General features: G+C 34.9%; 1 protein-coding gene and 1 long non-coding RNA gene across 13 annotated transcripts in view; one reads left to right on the top strand and one right to left on the bottom strand.

Annotated features, from left to right (window-relative positions):
* DOP1A (DOP1 leucine zipper like protein A) overlaps nucleotides 1-21,417 on the top strand; it is a 126,157-nt gene that overhangs the window by 71,094 nt on the left and 33,646 nt on the right. For 7 of the 12 annotated variants that reach the window (XM_071096796.1, XM_071096795.1, XM_071096802.1 and 4 more), the window contains 12 exons: nucleotides 4,985-5,084; nucleotides 5,858-5,967; nucleotides 6,789-6,897; nucleotides 8,041-8,161; nucleotides 8,970-9,089; nucleotides 10,813-10,927; nucleotides 11,274-11,303; nucleotides 11,606-11,839; nucleotides 14,986-15,607; nucleotides 16,227-16,501; nucleotides 18,289-18,441; nucleotides 20,298-20,398. In XM_071096796.1, the coding sequence (XP_070952897.1) occupies nucleotides 4,985-5,084; nucleotides 5,858-5,967; nucleotides 6,789-6,897; nucleotides 8,041-8,161; nucleotides 8,970-9,089; nucleotides 10,813-10,927; nucleotides 11,274-11,303; nucleotides 11,606-11,839; nucleotides 14,986-15,607; nucleotides 16,227-16,501; nucleotides 18,289-18,441; nucleotides 20,298-20,398 (2,090 nt within the window). The remainder of the gene's footprint in view (nucleotides 1-4,984; nucleotides 5,085-5,857; nucleotides 5,968-6,788; nucleotides 6,898-8,040; nucleotides 8,162-8,969; nucleotides 9,090-10,812; nucleotides 10,928-11,273; nucleotides 11,304-11,605; nucleotides 11,840-14,985; nucleotides 15,608-16,226; nucleotides 16,502-18,288; nucleotides 18,442-20,297; nucleotides 20,399-21,417) is intronic. The other 5 variants (XM_071096801.1, XM_071096798.1, XM_071096804.1 and 2 more) reach the window with 2 other exon arrangements.
* LOC139363359 (uncharacterized) lies at nucleotides 12,714-19,160 on the bottom strand. The gene is made up of 3 exons (XR_011623590.1): nucleotides 19,003-19,160; nucleotides 17,738-18,056; nucleotides 12,714-13,188 (listed from the first exon to the last, which is right to left on the bottom strand). It is a non-coding gene; the product is annotated as an uncharacterized lncRNA (long non-coding RNA).

Raw genomic sequence — 21,417 nt, 5'->3', positions numbered from 1 at the left:
TACTGATGTTATGTTATCTTGTTTTGGTGATTTTAATATGCATGCCAGATCCTTAGCAGAGTTGACTATAACTTAAGAGCCACATGTTTAGTCACTGTGATATTTTATAGTACTTTTATTACAAATAAGTGCAACTAACTTGACAAATCATAAACGAAGTTCATTCCTAGACCTTAATCAGTGCCCTCATTTTAAAAGAAATGATCTAAATTCCTTTGAGTTCTAAACCTTTATTTATTCCTAAAAAGGACTATTATTTGAGGTTTTCATAAGAACTGCGATGAATAGATAACTGTAGTGAATTTTCATTATGACTGGCCAATTTTTTATTCATTATTTTATTAACATTTTTCTTTTACTTTATTTAGTTTGATATTGAAATATTAGTAACTAAATAATTCTACACTTCATTGTCTATACTTTCACTAATTGGAACATAAACCACTCTGTTTCTATTTTGAGACTTTCACCCTTCAACCAAGGGACTTTATTCTGCCCTCTGGCTTTTCACAAAAACAACTATTGAGTCATCTTAGCATAATCTAAATTAGAGATGGCCAAACAGCCCAAAAGTTAAGAAAGGTTTTTGCTTTTTTAAAGGCTTAGAAAACAAAGAAGAATATGGCAAAGCAATGTATGTTATCTGAAAGTCTAAAATATGTACTGTCTGGATCTGTATCCAAAAAACTTACTGACTTTCACTCTTGAACTTTTCCCATTGCTTTCTTACCTTTCAGGCATTCAACATCATTAGGCCCTCAATTGACAGATGTCTCAACAAGATCTGAGGAATTAAGTCATAGTAGACTCAAGAGTAACTTAATTTGTAATCTTAACATATCAATGTTTCCTAAGCTTTTCTCAGCCTGTACTTTCTTACTCTGCCTTCTCTGTAATCCTGTCAGCCAAAATGTTCTAGATTCTTACATTCTATAATAGGTATTATGAAAACAATAGCTTCGTTGAATGTTTTTTAAAAGTATACACCCAATTCTAATAATCTTATAATTCTAATACTTTTCTCCCCACTACTCTACCCAATTCTAATACAGTTCTCCCTCTAACTGTATCAAACTGAATAAGAATTATGATGTAGGTACCTTAGTGTTCCACTTTCCCTCTTTCTATGTCTTTCATATAATAGAATACAATCCGAGTATGGATTTTATTATAATTGTGACTTAACAGTGCCTTCATTACCATATCCCAAAAGGATGATTGCTGTTGGGAACTTCAGCAGAGAGATGGACTGCTACACTTCTTTGTTTCCTGGAAAGCTCACCCAAATCTGTAGTACTTACACCTTTGAAATTATAATAGACTTTTTTTCATATTAGAAATAGATGGTGATATCAGTTGTAATCAAGAAGCAACTTCCTTTTTTAAATTTAGTTTTTAATGGACACGAATTGTATATATTTATCCTGTACAACATGATGTTTGACATATGTATACATTCTGGAATCTGTAAATTGAGCTAATTAACATTCATTACCTCACACACATTTTTACAGTGAGAACACTTAAAATGTACTCTGAGCAGTTTTTAAGAATACAATACATTGTGGCCAGGCGCGGTGGCTCACGCCTATAATCCCAGCACTTTGGGAAGCCGAGGTGGGTGGATCATGAGGTCAGGAGATCAGACCATCCTGGCTAACACGGTGAAACCCCGTCTCTACTAAATGTACAAAAACAAATTAGCCAGGCGTAGTGGCTGGCGCCTGTAGTCCCAGCTACTCGGGATGCTGAGGCAGGAGAATGGCATGAACCTGGGAGGCAGAGATTGCAGTGAGCCGAGAACGCCCCACTGCACTCCAGCCTGAGTGACAGAGCAAGACTCGTCTCACACACACACACACACAAAAACAATACATTGCTAATAACTATAGTTACCATGTTGTACCATAGATCTTTTTGAACTTATTTTTGCCATCTGAAATTTTTTATCCTTTGACTAACATCTTCTACTTCCTGCTTTCTTAAGAAGAGTAGTTTTTCTCCCAAAATAAGATGGGGAGACATTTGTACTTTTAAAGATTTTGTGACAATATAATCTTCATATCTTATGTTGGATAGATTAGAAGTTCTCAAATGCTTTAGTTGTAGAACCCCATTACACTCTTTAAAGGTACTGAAGGTCCTCAAAAATCTTTTGCTTGTATTGGTTAGCTTGTCTATTGTGATTTGTTCTTTTGGTTAAAGTATGTGAAGAAAATCTGATCTCACCTTGATATGTAGTTGGAAAATCGAGGAGTATTTCAGTAGCATTTTCTGTTAAAATTACATATTCTTTGATATTATACGAAAACTTTGAAGCTATAGATTTTAAAAATTAGTTACAATATTGAGTCTTAAACTATATCAATGAACTTTTCATATTCTATTCCATTAAAATCCACTGGTCTATCTTGTACTTTCAGTGGATCTTTCAGTCATATGTGCTTTTGTAACATCATGATTGGATATTAAGGAAATACTGGCTTATTGAATTATGCAGATTTTCCAAATGTTTTCACATTTTATTATACAAGATTAATCATGTTTATTACTATTGCCACTGATCTCATCAGTAAAGATTTTTAGATATTGGGAGAAACTTTTAATCCCAGTATTGAGAAGCTTTCAACCAATTCAAATCAAAACAATACAATTTCAGTCAGATGCAGTGGCTCACACCTGTAATCCCAGCGCTTTGGGAGGCCTAGGCAAGTAGATCACTTGAGGTCAGGAGTTCAAGACCAGCCTGGCCAACATGGTGAAACCCCATGCTCTAATAAAAATACAAAAATAAGCTAGGCATGGTGGCACATGCCTGTAACCCCAGCTACTCGGGAGGCTGAGGCAGGAGAATCGCTTGAACCTGGAAGGCAGAGGTTGCAGTGAGCCGAGATTGCGACACTGCACTCCTGCCTGGACTATAGAGCGAGACTCCATTTCAAAAAAAAAAAAAAACCCCAAAAATACAGTTTCAGTCTAAATGCAAGTTTTCTATAATTCTGCTTTTCTTTTAGAAGCTCAGCTTTTATTATTTGTCATGATTAATATTATTTTCCTTGCAATGACAGGCTCACTTTGAGAAAATGACTACAAAATGTCCAAAATGTCCTGAATAATCATAGTTCGTATTAGTAATTCTTCAGGTAAAAATGGCATTCTTTGAAAAAACTAGCAGTTAAGCTCACAACTCAGTTATACGATTGCTTTTCCTTGAGACAACCGTCATACTTCAGTATACATCAGAAGTACATTTAGTACTTTTTTTTTTTTTGAGATGGAGTCTTGCTTTGTCACCCAGGCTGGAGTGCAATGACGCTATCTTAGCTCACTGCAACCTCCGCCTCCCAAGTTCGAGTGATTCTCCTGCCTTAGCCTCCTGAGTAGCTGGGACTACAGGCGCCAACCACCATGCCCAGCTAATTTTTTATAATTTTAATAGAGATGAGGTGTCACCACATTAGCCAGGATGGTCTCGATCTCCTGACCTTGTGATCCACCTGCCTTGGCCTCCAAAAGTGCTGGGATTACAGGTATGAGTCACTGTGCCCGGCCACATCAGAAATACTTTAAGTGTATCTTTCACTCTATTATACAGAATATTAAAAGACATGCACTCAAGGGTTGATATTATTTTTTGATTTTACTACAAGTACATAGCAGTAAAAGTATAATGATTACAAGTATAGTGGGTGCTACTGCTATACTGCCTCTTTTCATGCTAAGGTGCCAGCAGTTTTATCCACTATTGCATGATCAGGGCATATGTCAACAGAACAAAAAGCCCTATAACATCTTAGTATTGTTATGAATATGCATAGTTTTGTTATGAATATGAATAGCTAGTTTTTACTTTATGGACCCCCTGAAAAAGTCTTAGAGATACCTAGGGGTCTTGAACCATACTTTCAGAATTGTACAGATCAATAGAAGACATTTGTGTTCAAAGGCATGAACCTAATCTGTCAGTTGTTAGTGATCTGTGTTCTGTATCATCTCAGTTATTTCTCTAAGGTTCCTTTAAAACAAATGAGCTGGGTGAATCCTTTCTAATTCTATCAAGAAGCATGGTAATAAGACAAAGTTCACTGGTCTGTGATTAAGGAGAAGTGAGTTCTCCATCTAGCTGGGTCACTAACCAAGCATTTGAATTTGGCTAAGCACTTAGCCAAAACCTCAAGAACCTGTGAGGCTTAGGTTCTTTACTTACAGAGTGGTTGTTAAACTAGTCAGTTTCCACATTATTGTCTAATTCTCAGATTCCAAGATTCTATTGTAGAGCGATTATCTGGCAGTATTCTTAAAATTAATAGCAAGTTAGTTGCTTTTCTTCTATTATGGTTTTTATAAATTTACCTCTTTTAGCTAAAATCCAGATCTCCTTTAATCATTTTTTTAAACATTGAATTAAGGATATTGGGAAAAAAGAAAAAAATTATTTCTCTTAAAAAGATGTGGAACAAAATGAGAGAAAAATTAAGATTAAAGCTGGATGATTGGTAGAAAAGGGTTTATTATGTTGTTTTCTGTATTTTTCAATATGTTTAAAATACTGCAAGGTAAAAATTTTTAAAAAGAATAAATGACTGAGTGGATGAAGATGGTGACCTTCTAAGGAGTTTATAGCCAGTTGACAGCATTATAAATGTGAAAGACTAATGGCATATGATTTTCTTGTGTCTGTTCCATCTTGCTCCATTTTATTTGTTTTATGTCAGAATTTGCTTTTATTATATAGATAAAGAACTTCAAACTGGAAGTTAAAATAATTAAGTTACAATTTCAGTTATGCAGCTAAATAGCCATGTTATCTAACTTTCTTCCTGTGTCCTAATCTGTAAAATGTAAGTAATAATTCCTGTGTTTGAAATAATACATGAAAGTACTCCATACGCCCTAATGTTCTAAGCATATTTCAGGGCAAATTTAAAGAGGAAAAAAATATGTATTGTATATTGTTAAATATAACCATATTCCTAACTTCCAGGCCACTCGACCGGATATGATCAGGATCTTGTCAGCAGCCCTTCATGTAGTGCTAAGGAGGGATATGTCTCTGAATCGAAGACTTTATGCATGGCTTCTTGGTAGGTATTTGATGTCTACGGTCATAATTGGGGAAAAATGGAGGGAGATTTGTCATGTATAAGTATTACCAAGTTGTATGTATTTCCTGAATTTAAAAACTAAAATTTCTTGTTTAAATGGACAATAAAAAATATAAACAGTATTAGTTGTGTATTGTATGAAGAAATTTCAGCAGCTTTATAGTTGAAGAGGCTATTTGAATTCATAAAGTCATGTTCCCTTGTCCTTAACAAGATGTTTTTCCCCTTACAAATTGAGGTGGTTGTACTGTAAGTTAGTAGGCAAAGAAGGATGAGCTGATAATCAAAATGCTGGCATACTATCCAAAACTTTGAATTCATCAAAGGAATCAGGACTAGTACCATTGTCTTACACATCATACTAATGTCCCACTCAGGCAGTAATACATATGTACACTTTGGTTTTCCATGCTTTTTGTGTGTTTTGTCTGTCTTCACAACTCTTTACTGCCTAGAGTGAGGGGACATAATATAACTTATTGTGGATGTTCTGAGTATCCAGTTACTTCACTGTGAGTAAAATTGGCCAAAAAAAAAAAAAAAGGATAATTCTGGAAGAATACTATGATACTTACGTATTGAATTGGTTTCCCTTTATTAAACTATCTAAAATGATCTCTCTTGCTGACATTGAATGGGCTACTAATTGGTAAGTGTTTAGTGCTGTTTTGAGATTTTGCTGTTTTGGTATTTAGTGAACAACAGTTTTGAGAATTCCATTTTAAGTAATTTTGTGATTTGTTTCTGTGGAGGTTTTGATAACAACGGTGCTATCATAGGACCCAGAAGCACAAGACACAGTAATCCCGAAGAACATGCCACTTACTATTTCACTACCTTTTCAAAAGAATTATTGGTCCAGGTAATGAATACTTTCATTATTCTTTGGTCTCTTACTGACCACTACAGGTACTGAAAAAGTATAAGACAAGGTCTTGCCTTAATTGAATTCACAGTTGAAGGGATGGAGACAAGACCTACAAACTTCCCCAGAATTTTTATAACAATCAAATGCCTATAAAATAATAATCATATGTTAGACCACCACATAAGACAAAACACTTTTTTCTCTTTGTTGTTTTCATTGCTTTAGTAAAACATAGTTGCAGCTTCTCACCTTCTGCTCAAGGAAAGTTGGAGCTTTTCCAAAAATGAGTCAGGACCTGTGCTATTTCCTATGAAGCTCTGGAGAAGTTTATTTCATATTATTTTTAATTCAATTATGTTTATTTAAGATATTTGAAATAAACAGAAAAAAATACATGGTATCTGAAGCATTTTTAAAAGAGTGAGGTTATAAGAATATCGTTGTTAAGTCACTAACGGGAAAATAATTGTGTAATAGCAGAAACTGCCATGATAATGTGGCATAGTTCTGAGAAGGATGATCTTAAATAGAAATTCATCTGTAGGGAAAACACTCACCTCATGAATATATTTTTCTAAATTTTCTTTGATATTCCACTATGTCTAAAGAAAATTTAGACACTTTTTTTCTCAAGATAGATAAATATATTTTTTTCCTAGCAGAGTAAGAAGGCCAGGGTTGGTGAAAGGCTTCAGAAAAGCAATAGTGGGTATAAATCTCCATTATATATGGTTACATTTAAAAGTACTTTTTCTTAAGGAAAAAATCTTTGAATATGTTTACTTAAATGACCAGTGTACTTTCCTTTTTTAAAGGCAATGGTGGGAATCTTACAAGTGAATGGATTTGGAGAAGAGAACACTCTAATGCAGGATCTAAAGCCTTTTCGCATTTTAATCAGTTTACTGGACAAACCTGAGCTAGGTAATATATACTGTCCTAGGGCATAAGGTCATGTGTGGTACCTTTGTGTGAATAAGAAAATAAAAAGAGTCATCAGGGAAATCGTTATATTTTGAGGTGGCCTTTAAATATAAGTTCTCAATTTCTGAAAGTTCACTCTACAAAGTTAAGATACAGGTATTCATCCAGCTGATACGTTATTATGTATCTGTCCTGTGGTATGTATGTAGCAGAAGAATCACTTTAAAGATGCTATCTAAGCTTCTCTTAATCCTGATTATATTATTGAAATTAAAACATTTATCCATCATGACCAATTTATAGTTCACAGAATCCAAGGACTTGATGAAAAATATTTGAGTTATATCCCTCAACTTTCTTCTCCACATTCCCTTTATTTTGCATGTTTTCTCTTTATTCATTGTATATTTCCTATATATTATGGCACTTGAGACAGAAATTAGGAAAAAACATAAATATTTGCAACAATAAAATGAAATCATAAAGTATGTAATATCTTCAAGTTATATACAGATGTTTTAGCAGGTGTCCTCTCACCATTTCTTAAAAATGAAAACTTTAAAATATAAGAATAACTTGAATTTTATAAATGGTCTTGAGAGGTTTTTTTAGCTGTTATATGATAACAGATGAAGCTCAGGAATTTTTTAAGGAGGTGATATCTGTAATAGCAAGAAAATTTAGCCTTATGCATTTTAGTATTATTTAAATTAATAACAGTAATTACAAGTAGCATTTGTTTAATACTTATTATATTCTAGAAACTATGCTAGCAATCTTACAAATATTTTTTCTAACCCTTAACAGTCCTGTAAATTTCGGTATTATCCTCATTCTAGATGAGGAAACTGAAGCTCAAAGAAGTTAAATAACTTGTCTAATGTAGCAGAACTATTAAGTGGCAAAACCAGTTTCTCTGATTCTGTAATTTCTATTGTGTCAATCTGCACTTTAAATATTTGTTCAGTTATGTAATATCTTACATTACCTTCTCAAAGAAATGTGAATTTAGCTTAGCTTCTGAAGAAATACTATTTTAAAAATACTTGTTTTTAAAACATCGTTTAATTGGGCCAATTTTCAGATAAGCATGATTTTCTCATGCTGATTAATTACTGTCTTTAATTTGAATATTAATTTTAGGACCTGTAATTCTAGAAGATGTCCTGATTGAAGTGTTTAGAACATTATATTCTCAATGCAAAGCAGAGTTGGATCTTCAAACAGAACCACCCTTCAGCAAGGATCATGCTCAGTTAAGCAGGTAGATTATCAAAAAATTAAATTTGACATGAAGACATAACATGTATTCACCTAATATAAACTTGAAGTGTAATAACTTGGGATCCTACTCTATGAAGTTTGTGTTCTAATAAGTAAGGCTGATTTAATACTAGTAAAGCTGATGTAATACTGACATACTAGTTGTATTGACAGTACCTCACTATATAAAGACAGTTGTTTTAATTGTTACAAAAGACAGGAGGAGAAAATAGCTAATCGGCTAAAGGGTTGCCACTTGAAATAACAGTTATTTTTCCCCGATGCAATTTCAGTGATAATGGCTATTAACAGCACTAGTTAGTTTTGTTGTTGTTTTTCAAACTAAGAATAATAATTTGATTGAAACTGGTCAAAATAAACTTTTCTTAAGAAAATCCTGAATAGCACAGGGAAGCAGACAAAATTCTTCACAATCAAGGCTGTGAAAATCAAATCACTACTCAGTTTGTATGTGCCAAGGGAAATAAAAGAATTTTGCCAAATTTACAGTCTTACGCACTAAATAGTTCAAAAAGAAATTCTTGTTCTTTTGTCTTTTTTATTATGCAGAAACTAGGAAAGTCTAATTTCTGATCTTGATATTTGAGTGACAAAAATTCAAATTTGGAAAAATAACTGCACAAAAAATAATAGAGTGGCAGTAGATAAAAATTATTTGTTGCAATCTTCTTACTAGCACATTTTCTAGCAACTACCTAGGAATGTGTACTGGCATTGCACTCAAATTTAAATTTGAAAAAATAAATGTTAATATTTTTTAGTTTTTGTTTTCTTTTCTCTTTTTTCAGTAAATTAAGAGAAAATAAGAAAACAGCAGAGTTGATTAAAACTGCTAACCTTCTGTTTAATTCCTTCGAACCTTATTATATGTGGGATTATGTTGCACGTTGGTTTGAAGAATGTTGTAGGTACGTTAAACTTTCATTCGTTTTAATTTAGTAACATCCAAAGCTAACCTTTGGGTTTTTTTAAGTTATTAAATTTAATGAATGTTCTTTTATACATTCTATTACTAATAATTGTTAGTTACTTATTATTCATGATCTGACTCTACCTTGTCACATAGGATATAAAATCATTGATCATATTCTCTTAGAATTGGGAGTTTAGAGATCAGTTATTCATACACCAGAGTAGATTAAAAATTTTCCCTCTTCAGTCTATAGTAATGTAGTTTTTCATTGTTGTAGAAAAGACAGCAAATTTTGGGCTGCTGCCTCAGCACACTTTTCCAAAAGGATTTCCATTTTGATTAACAAAAAACTTTTTGGCCTGACTTGTGTTTTTAGAAGCCATTAGAACTAATCCATACTGTCACTGGGCAGTGATAAAAGCCTTCTACCCCTTAGGAAATAAAGCAAAAAATATGGTCTGAAAACCCTTGGCTACTAGTGAATCTGAGTGGAATCTCTGGCTTCTAGACCAGATCCTCTCAACCAGATTAACCACTCAAGGCCCAGGAGCATGTAGTCAAAATGTAATTATATATGATCTGGGCATTAGAAGTCTTTTAATAAAAAACGTTAAGTGTTGCTCCTATACATTAATCTCTTTAATGGTTTAGAAAGTTCTTGACTTATTCAGCAGAGGTTGAGCACCCAGTTAAAAAGCATCATGCTAGGCAGATAGACAGTCCCTGTCTTCAAAGATCTTGTAGTGGGAACAAATAAGACATGCATGTATATATTCCTAGTATTAAAAAATACAAATGTCTTAATAGATTAAAATGTAGGAATCGTATCTTTTTGTCACCTGACCCTACCCTGGGTTTTTACCTTCTACAAATTCACAAATGCACACATCCACACTTCTTCAGCCAACCTGGACTATTCTCTGAAAGTTAGCAGCATGTTAACTTTAATGCTGCTGAGGCTTCACTTGTGCTATTCTTTCTAAAGTACTCTTTCCCCTTGCCCATCTGCTAAAATCCTATGTAGAGGTTACCCACCTTTCCTTCCTTCCCTCAAATCTCCCATCAGAATCGATGCCGCCAACACTGTCACATTGTTGCATTTATTTGTCTACATGCTTATATTCTTGTTGGTCAGGGACTATATTATATTCTTACTTTGTGTCTTCAGAGTGGAGGGCAATGTATGGTCATATAGGATTTCTATGATTTAATGTGAATGTTTGTTGGAGGAATGATCTCTGCTACTTGGATCAGAAGAGGCTTCCTGGAGGAGGTAACATTTGATCTGAGACTTTGAAGGACAGATGCATTCTGATCATGGGAAAAATGAGACTGGGGAGGGCAGTAGTACAGAAGGACAAATGAGCCTATTTTAAGACCCAAGGTTAGAAATCAAGTAGCAATTAATCAGTGTTAACTAGGAGGTGTTATCTGTACAGGAAGCAATGGGAAATAAGTCCGAGAAAGTGAGATCCATTCAGAGAACACTTCGAAGTGCAGGATAGGAGTTGTAGGGAGAGGTTCAGCCTAGGTATCTTGCTTTGGGAATTTTCCACGAAGAGGTACAGTGTCCTGGGGGAAATAGAATTTGTCATCACAAAAACATTACTGTGTGTGACCCAGTATTGACTTGGCCTTCATTAGAAGGATGATGATGCTGTCACAGGTATTCACATCACTTGACAGTATACTTGATAAAGTAAATTTCATCCTTTTAGGAGGACACTGCATGCCAGACTTCAGATTGGACCTGGAGATAGTAATGACTCATCTGAATTACAGCTGACCAATTTCTGCTTACTGGTGGATTTTTTATTGGACATAGTTTCTTTGGTAAGACCACCTTGGTAAGAAAATATCAAGGACATCTAATAACATAGTTCAAATATTTCATGTTGTAGGCAAGCCTTCAGATACATTTCATCTTTAAAATTAAATTGATTTTTTCCTCTTTGGTAAGCTTTTTTTCATAAAATCTTTCAAGTGTTTTCTCCTTTGACATATACATATAAAAAATACATGGGGTAAACTTCATAATTGCATGTTATAAAATCTTAACTGTTTAGTGTATAGTGGTCTAATGCTGCATTTATATTAATATTATTTCTATTAAATGAAGACTTGGAAATCTTTTCCCTTCTGTTTTCTCTCCTCACTTCTTTGCTTTCTCATTTTGAAGCCTACTAGAAGTATGAGGGTGCTGTGTCAGGTATGACATTCAGCCTGTTTTGTTTTTAAATAATTCTATTTACTTTTGTTATATTATAATTTTAGTAATATAGCAGATAAAACTGGGGTTATTTTATAATACATGCTTTGAAGTATTTAAATTGAGAATTTGGGAATAGAAATTTTATAAGGCATCAGTAATAAAATACACAGTGTTAACAGCATGATGCATATAAAACATTACAGATGAGTAAAATTATTGCCTATTTATATATAGATTTAAAAATGTAACTTTTGGGTTCCACATTGTTTAAACTTTTTTTGTTTCACTTTTGTTTTCAGGAGACTTATATTGAAATCCAGACAGAACACTTGCCCCAGTTGCTGCTCAGAATGATTTCTGCCTTGACAAGCCATCTCCAGACATTGCACTTGTCTGAACTCACATATTCTCTCAGACTTTGCTCAAAGATCCTTAGCAAGGTTCAGCCTCCACTGTTATCTGCTAGCACTGGAGGTGTTTTGCAGTTTCCAAGTGGGCAGAACAATTCAGTCAAAGAATGGGAAGACAAAAAGGTAATTTTAACTATTATTTTTGGTATTAGACCATTTACATTTCTTCAAAGCAGAAGTTACTTAGTAAAATCACTTATACGTAAGCATTTAAATAATAGTGAGTCTTTCCTAGATCCAAATGCAATGTTAGTAGGCTTTTGTAGGCTTTTGCTTATAGGGCAGTTTAATTTTCTATATCAGTACTTTTCCAGTAAAAGTTATCATGTGAATGGCATATGTAATTCAAAAGTTTCTAGTACCCACATTGAAGTAAAACGCAGGTAAAGTTAATTTTAATTCTAGTTTATTCAGACAATTGTAGCCAATATATTATCATTTCAATGTAATCTATATAAAATTGATGTCATATAAATAAGTGAGGTAGCTTATATTCTTTTTTGTACTGTCTTCAAGATCTAGTGTGCATTTTACACTTACAGCACATCTTTGTGCTGATTGGTTTGTGAGTACACAAAAGAGGCTAAAACAAAGGCACCACTCAAAGGTGAGCACAACAGTATAAATAACCAATTAGGGAAGGGTAGGTATATGTAAAATAGGTGAAGAGTGGGGATCAATCAGAGGAAAGTGTGCCAAATGGGAAGAGAGGGTCTCAATCTGGTCTGTGGATTTATGCAGGACTTGTAGCTAGGCTTTAAACTGTCTTTGGCTTGAATGTGAGGTTTCACCGGGGACCCGTCTCTGGCTGCCTAGGATTTGTCTGTCTCCTGCTGCTATCACTGTGCTAGTTGCTGGCTATCCAGTGGTGAGCTAGACATAGTCTCTCCCCTTCTCTGTCCTTTCTTTCTAATTGGGAGAAATATTATACAAGTAAGTGCACATTTAATTACAGTTGTGATAAATGTACAAAGGAAAATAATCAAGTGGTAAGAATATGGAAAATGGGGTGACCTGACCTACGCTGGGGCCAAAGAATGCTTTCTTGAGGAAGGTGTGTTTGAGTGAAGCCCTAGAGGAACTGGTGTGGTGAGGGAGGTAAAAAGAGAGCACCTGACGGAGGAAGAAGTATAACAGCCCAACGAGTTCACCTTGCCTGTTGCCTAGACAGCCAATTTATCAAGACAGAGGAATTGCAATGGAGAAACAGTAATTTATGCACAGCCGGCTATGTAGGAGACTGAAGTTTTATTATTGCCCAAATCAGTCTACCCGAAAACTTGAGGATCATAGTCTTTAAGGATAATTTGGTGGGTAGGGGGCCAGTGAATTGGGAGTGCTGATTAGTTGGCTTGGGGATGAAATCATAGGGAGTAGAAGCTTTTTTTATGTTGAATCAGTTCCTGGGTGGGGGCCACAGAACTGGTTGGCAGGTCCAGGTGAGGCCATTCAGTTGTTAGAAATGCAAAAACCTGAAAAGACATCAAAAGGCTGATCTTAGGTTCACATAGTGATGTTACCTACAAGAGTAATTGGGGAAGTTGAAAATCTTATGACCTCTGGAATAATGGCTGGTAATATTTAGAATTCCAGCTCCTCTCATTCTAACCTGGTAGCTGGTGGTCTTTCATTTGTTTTATAAGAACAGTTTAGCTTTAAACTACAAACTAAATTCTTTCCCAAGGCTAGTTCAGCCTATACCCAGGAATGAACAAGGACAGTTGAGAGGACAGAAGCAAGATGAGGTCAATTAGGTTTGATATCGTTCACTGTCATAATTTTCTCAGCTATGATTTTGCAAAGGCTCTTAGGCAGAGACAAGCACCAAGCAGACAAGAGATGCAGCTGTAAGATAGGCAGAGGCCAGGTCTTAGAGGGCCTTGAGCTGTTCTAGGGCTTTTGTTGTTTAGGAGCACCAGGAAGGCCCTGAGGGGAAAAGGCAAATGGCATAATTACTTTTGTGTATTAGAAAAGTTACTCTGGCTGCAGTGTGAAATGTAGATGAGAAACAAAAACAGATGTGGGAAGACCTATGGTAGCACAGGTGAGAGGTGGTGATAACTTGTGCCAACAAGATACGAGGAGTAAAGATAGAAATGGATGGATTAGCAATATATTTAGGAGGAAAAATAGACTTAGTAATAGATTGATAAAGGTAATGATCACTAACCATGAGTGTTTACTAGGTGCTAGGCATTTTGCCATGTGCTTTATATATACCGTTATGTAATCCTCATAGCAATTGTAAAATGTAGGAATTACTGTCCCTCAATTATACACATTAGGAAACGGTGGTTTGGAGAAGTTAAATAACTTGCCAGGTATCACATAACTAGTGAATGGCAGAGCCCTAGTTGACTCAAGGCCTGCACCCTTAATGCCTCTACTGATATGAAAGTGGGGAGGGGAGGAGGGGTGAAGAAGGTACAAAAAATGATCCCTAGGTTTCTGTCTTCCTGACTCAAGGAAAAGTGTCATTCACTGAGGCAAGGAACATTAGGCGAAGCCCAGCTTTGGGCAACAGAGCATTTAGTTCATGATGCTATTATATTCTGACTCAGTCACCCAAGGAATTCTTACATATAACTTTTACTTAAATTAAGCCAGAAAATATCCTCGATATTTATACTTACTCTATCCTATTGTAGGGAGTAAAAGGCTAATACCCTCCAGTTCTACTCCAGGGACCGGTTCATTTGTTGTTTATTGTAATTTAATTGTCTCTCATCTTCCCCTCTAGATTATAAAATACTCCTTTTATTTCTACTACCTAATACAGTGTCTGGCACCATGATAGGAATTCGATAACTATTCACTGAAAGACAAATATTTAATTAGCACTTTACACATTTCAATAAAAATTTCACATTCATGTGGCCCTGAACAGATGAGCTATTAGATTTTATTTGTAGTTATTAAAATGTCATTTTTTAACCTTACATATCTCATTCTTGGCATTTTTTAGACATTAGGAAAGTGATTTCATGAAGTAGGTGAAATAACCATTTGAAAACAAGGATATAGATCCTAGAGACTTTTATATAAGTATTTTTGTTCTCAAGAATCTAACCTTATGTATGCTGTGTGTATAGTGCATAATAAATACTTAGAGAATGAATAAATCGGTGTAGGGGTTGCTGTTAAGAGTCAACAGAATGGGTAGATTAAATTGTGAATAGTCTAAAACATCTCTCAAAAGTGGTCATTTCTAATTCCTAATATGTACACTTTGCTACTCAGCCTTTTGCTTTCTTAAAAATCTCTAACAGATATCATCAGTTTCTCATGAAAATCCTACTGAAGTGTTTGAAGACGGAGAAAATCCACCAAGTAGTCGATCATCAGAGAGTGGATTCACTGAGTTTATACAATATCAAGCAGACCGAACTGATGATATTGACAGAGAACTGAGTGAGGGCCAGGGGGCAGCTACCATCCCAATTGGTAGCACATCCTCTGAAACAGAAACAGCATCCACTGTGGGATCTGAAGAAACCATCATCCAGACCCCTTCCGTAGTCACTCAGGGGACAGCAACCCGAAGTGGGAAGACAGCCCAAAAGACTGCAATGCAGTGCTGCTTGGAGTATGTCCAACAGTTTCTTACCAGACTTATCAACCTCTACATCATTCAGAATAACTCTCTTTCTCAGGCTTTGACTACAGAACATCAGGGGGATCTTGGTCGAGAACAAGGAGAGACTTCAAAATGGGACAGAAATTCACAAGGAGATGTAAAAGAGAGAAGCATAAGTAAACAAAAAACTTCTAAAGAATACCTTTCTGCCTTCCTTGCTGCCTGTCAGCTCTTCCTAGAGTGCTCAAGTTTCCCAGTTTACATCGCTGAGGGGAACCATACATCAGAGTTACGTTCTGAAAAACTGGAGACTGGTAAGGTCATCTCAGTTTTGCTTATATTTCAGTATTTTCTGTAGTATGTTTTTTCTTTTTAAAAGAGGCATTCATTAAAACGGATTTTTTTAGCCAGTTACTTTTTTTTAATGTTTTAATTTGCAAGTTTTTTTTTTAAATGGAATACTGTCACTATGGGGAGATTGATATATTGGAAGATTTTGTGATTTTGATGTCGTTCACAGTTTGCTTGCAGGTAAGTTGGAGCTGAAATGGAAATCTCTGGGGAAAAGTAGTGTAGCAGTAGATCTGCTGGTTTTCTTTGTTATGACCAGTAACATGTTTACTTTTATTTTGATTTTTATATATACACACACAGTGCAGTGAATACTACATAATGTTTATTGATCAATATACTGTTTTTTGGGACGGGATAATAGATTGTATGACTTGGCATAAGAAAAATATATATTGAAGAAAAGTATAATAAATTATTGTTGCTACTTTATTAAAGCTCTAGACTAGGTGAGAAACCATGGTTTTGTTAACAGATCAAGGCCTTAAAAGTATTTAGTGGCTTTATTTTTTGAAATTAACTTAGAGTGTGTGTGAAATGTTTAGTATAATGAACTCTGATTGCTACCATCTTTTGTTTCAGACTGTGAGCATGTGCAGCCTCCACAGTGGCTCCAGACTCTGATGAATGCTTGCAGCCAAGCAAGTGATTTCAGTGTTCAGAGTGTTGCTATTTCACTAGTCATGGACCTGGTGGGACTGACACAGTCTGTGGCCATGGTCACTGGGGAAAACATCAACAGTGTAGAGCCTGCACAACCCTTAAGTCCAAACCAGGGAAGAGTAGCTGTGGTTATTAGACCTCCCCTCACTCAGGGCAATCTGAGGTACATAGCTGAGAAGACTGAATTTTTCAAGGTAAATTCTAAGAAATGCATACATGACGATGATCATTACAGCCATGTATGATACTTGACCTAGTTTGCTTTAAGGATTATTTTTAAAATGATAATAAAGCCTCATTAAACACCTCTTAATATGTCTTGCCATATAGAAAATGATGCCACAGCTGATAGACATACTGCTCTCCCCGTCTTATTCCCAATTTTGTGAGCGGGGAGAAAAATAAGAATAAAGGAGTAGGAATATTAGGATAAAGAGAAGTATTAGGGCACTGAAGCCATGTAGGAAATAATTTCAGCTAAAAAGAGGAAAACAGTAGAACTTACTTTCAGATTAAGTGGTTGTGACACTTTTGCTTTTTTTTTTTTTTTTGGAGACAGTCTTGCTCTGTCGGCCAGGCTGGAGTGCAGTGGCACGATCTTGGCTCACTGCAACTTCTGCCTCCTGGGCTCAAGCAATTCTCCTGCCTCAGCCTCCCTAGTAGCTGGGATTACAGGTGTGTGCCACCATGCCCAGCTAATTTTTGTGTTTTTAGTAGAAACGGGGTTTCACCATGTTGGCCAGGCTGGTCTCAAACTCCTGACCTCAGTAATCCGCCCGCCTCAGCCTCCCAAAGTGCTGGGATTACAGGCGTGAGCAGCACTTTTGCTTTTCATGCAGTAAAACCTTAGTACTCCAAAACTCTCATGAAAAGTTTTTCTGACTCGTCATATTGTCTCATTATCATCTGTGGTGTATAAAGTCACTCAGAAAAAAATTCAGAAAACTCAGTCTTTGATTTCTACCCCAATGGTATAAATATTATCCTCTATATCGAACATCAAGTAGATTTGGATTGTATACATCTTAAGCAGGTAGATTCTTTATACTGTACGTTAAAAAAAAGTTTTAAAATGTGATTTCAAGTCATTGTGCCCCTTCAGATATTTCCTCCTGCTAGATTAGAGTTGGATTTTATAATATTGTGGTAGTGAATCCTGAAGATTATTGCATTATTATTATTACTAATTGCATTATTATTAATGCTGTTACAGATCAAGTGCTGCGTTAACATATGTAGCTCTGAAATACCTATTATCTATTTTATAGATTTCAAGTAGTTTGGATATTTCAACTATGAATTACTTTTCACTCTGTAATATACAACCATGAATATTAAATTGCATTCAATGTGGGATTTGTATCTTATTAAGGATAGTTTATTCTAGCATCACTTTACTAACACCACTAAATAATGAAATGGGGTCTTACCTGGGCCCTGCAGAAAACATTCACATGTCTGATTTTTTTTTCGAGATATAGTCTCGCTCTGTTGCGCAATCTCTGCTAACTGCAACTTGCGCCTTTCGAGTTCAATTAATTCTCCTGTCTCAGCCTCCCGAGTAGCTGGGATTACAGGTGCATGCCACCATGCCCGGCTAACTTTTTGTATTTTTAGTAGAGACAAGATTTCGCCGTGTTGCCCAGGCTGGTCTCAAACTCGTGACCTCAGGTGATCCTCCTGCTTCGGCCTCCCAAGATGCTGGGATTACAGGCATGAGCCACCATGTCCAGACAACGTGCCTGATGTCTAAAAACAAATATCATTACAGGACTATCATAAAAGGTTCCAAGGGCTTGGGTGATCAGAAAGTAGGTACATGGAAGACTGCACTTAGTAACCTCATCCCCATAGAATAGAATATTAAAAACCTTAGATATCTGACAGAGAGCAGACATTCATTTATACCTAATAAGAAATATTTGTTAAATAAATTTTCATGTATGGTATTGTGACTGTCACTTTTACATCTTTTTTATAGCATGTAGCTTTAACATTGTGGGACCAGTTGGGAGATGGGACACCTCAGCATCACCAGAAGAGTGTGGAACTATTTTATCAATTACATAACTTAGTTCCTTCTTCTAGCATCTGTGAGGATGTTATAAGTCAGCAGTTAACCCATAAAGATAAGGTAAATCCTCTTCTTATCTTGTGCACACCGCCCCCCGCCCCCTGCCCCCCCCCCCACACACACACATTATACTAAAAAGTAAGTTAAGAAAACTTTAGGGAAATTATTGCAGTTAACATAGGAGTAAGAGAAAATAGCTTTGTTCACAGTGATCTTAATATCTTTAAAATAAATGTATTCAACTCTTTCTAGAGGAAAGTTGTTTACAAAAGCATCAGTAATATGAAAAGTAAAACAAAAATCAAATGCTGTATTTATTTATTTGTTCAGGACACAGTTATGGGAAATGATGTTTAGTATTGGTGGTCTCAGTTCTTGGGTCATTTAAAGAGGAACCAGTGGCCTCAGTTATGGAACTTATGGATTTATTAACTAATATATATGAAATGAAATAATGTATAAATTATATTTATAAACTATAGAATACTAATATGTGAGATTATATTATTTGCATTATTATACTACATATCCAAAATAAGAATTTTGTATTCTAATATATATGAAGTGTGATATATAATTCAGTTAGCCTGAGAAGAAGCTGGAATAATCATTTTGACTAACCTCATCAGGGTAATTTAATGACGTTTGTGGTCTTCCTGTGCTGCTCTGTAATATAAATAGAAGATTTGATTGAAGACCTTTTAGAAGTATATTGTCCTATTTTTAAAAAACTCAAAATGCTAGTATGTTTGAGTGGGTCATATTCAAAAAAGGAATTGTGTTAAATAAACATTTGGCAGAGGAGAAAGTGGTATATGAAGGAGTAAATGAAAGGAATGAAAAGTTTATTCCAAGAAAAATGTTAAAAATCTATTTCTGCTATAACACATTTTTTTTCAAAATTATTCAGAAATAATAGGGAACCACTCTATTCTAACAATTTAAGTTTTACATTAAATATAAATCTAGGACAAATTATATGCCTATTTTCACTTGGATAGCATTTCATTTTTAAAGAAATACTCCCAAGTTCTAAATAAATATATACATCCATGAAAAAAATTAAAATATATTTTACTACTTAATTTTTACATTTCTGTTGGTTGATACAAATGCAGGCTTCGTAAGAAAAGCCTGTATTAAGCTCACAGAAAAAACAAGCATGCCTCCCAACTATCACAAGCAATTTAGGAAGTTGCAGTCTGGTTTCTTGGGGCTTTTGCTTAAAGGATCCATAAATGCTAAAGAAAGACTTCAAAAGTTTTGATAATGTGACAATTTCAACTTGATTTATATTAATACATATTTATTATCTAATACCAAGTGTGCTTGCTCTTCTAAATAATTTATTTTTACATTGTTTTACCCATTATTAATCTTTTTCCAAATAATCTCAAAAGTAGTTTGATATTTTTATTGTAGAAATAATTTTTAAGTGTTTAAATTTTTGAGTCAAACCAGCTTATAAGTGATGAAAAACTCATTTGGGATTAATGTATCATTTCTGGGACAAAAAATATATAGTGCAATGAAATCAATTTTGACAACTAAATGTTTATATTAAAATGAAGGAGGAAGTGCCTTCTGGACTCCAGATACATGTACATTAGTAACTTTTTTCTTCTGTTATACAATAATCTAGTAAGCTCATTACTTAAAGTCTAAACTCAGGAATAATTATTTACGAGACAGGATGAGATGATAACCTTTAAGTTCAATATTTCTGTATATATTTACATATTTTCTGTGTTTCTACTTCCATAAAGAATAGAAATAAAGTTTATTGCAATGTGTGTTTGAATATTGTGGACGTTGAACGTAATACAGTACTCCTAAATAGTACTCTGATTTTACTAAAATCACTTAGTATCTTCAAGAGAGAAGAACATAATTTAAGCTCCCATGTTTCTCCTCAGAAAATAAGGATGGAAGCACATGCCAAGTTTGCAGTTCTTTGGCATCTAACGAGAGATCTCCATATAAATAAATCTTCATCTTTTGTACGTTCTTTTGACAGGTCAGTTACATTTTATATTAAGATTTCACAGTAAGATATCTTAATGTTGCCTCTTTCCTTGAGTCTACTGTCTAGCTTGGCAAGTGTAGGAGATAGCAATTTATAAATTTTATAAAGAGAATTTATTATTTTGAAAACCATAAACTGTATTAAAATGCATGGCATTTTTACTCATCCACCAGATATTTACTTTCTGGTTTTGGAGTACCTGGTTTCCCTTCCCTTCCTTGGACAACTATTTATCACATTCCTACGAAGTGTCAGGCAGCATTCTAGGTGCATTACTTAGAATGATAATGCAATGGATACAGCTTTCTTGAGTCTATATTCACATTTAGTGAAACTGCATATAAATAGTAGATTATGTGTTTCTCAAGCAATTATTTTCAATCTTCTGCCTAAACTAGATTTGTTAAAATCTATAGCCGAAAACACTAACAAATTATTTCCATGAATCCAGAGAACTTGTAGCTGCCTGAGAGTGGTTTTGGTTTTTGTCTGGACTACATAGGTGACTTCAGATATCAGATCTGCATTAAATTCCAAGGAGCTGCCATTTTTAGGTGGATTCACATATTGTCATAAGGTAGTCTCACCAGCCGGTCTCATAGTGGTGGCCATGAATCTGTGTTCAAGCTCAGCTCAGGATCAGAATTGTCCTCTACTGAACGTTATTTCAGCTGGTGCTTTTCAACCAGCATTACCATTTTTAAGTGATCTGATACTGAACCATATATTGAACCCCTACAGTGTATTGAATATATTGAACCTTTACTTTATAAATAATCATCTCTTATTTGACAACTATCTTTCCTAATTTTACAAGTGAGGGAATAGAGGTCAGGAAAAGTTGTTACTTGCCAAACACCACACAAAAGATTTGAATCTTGGGTTTTTCTGATTCCAAAGCACACTTTCATACCATTCACAGATTTTGCCTTGAATTAAGCACATAGCTTTGACTCACAGGGATAGTGTGAGCAGAGGAACATGGATCAACATGGAGTAATACTGACTTG

The sequence above is a fragment of the Macaca nemestrina genome, chromosome 5, assembly GCF_043159975.1.
Source record: "Macaca nemestrina isolate mMacNem1 chromosome 5, mMacNem.hap1, whole genome shotgun sequence".
NCBI lineage: Eukaryota > Metazoa > Chordata > Mammalia > Primates > Cercopithecidae > Macaca > Macaca nemestrina.
This window is presented reverse-complemented; position numbering and strand designations above follow the sequence as displayed.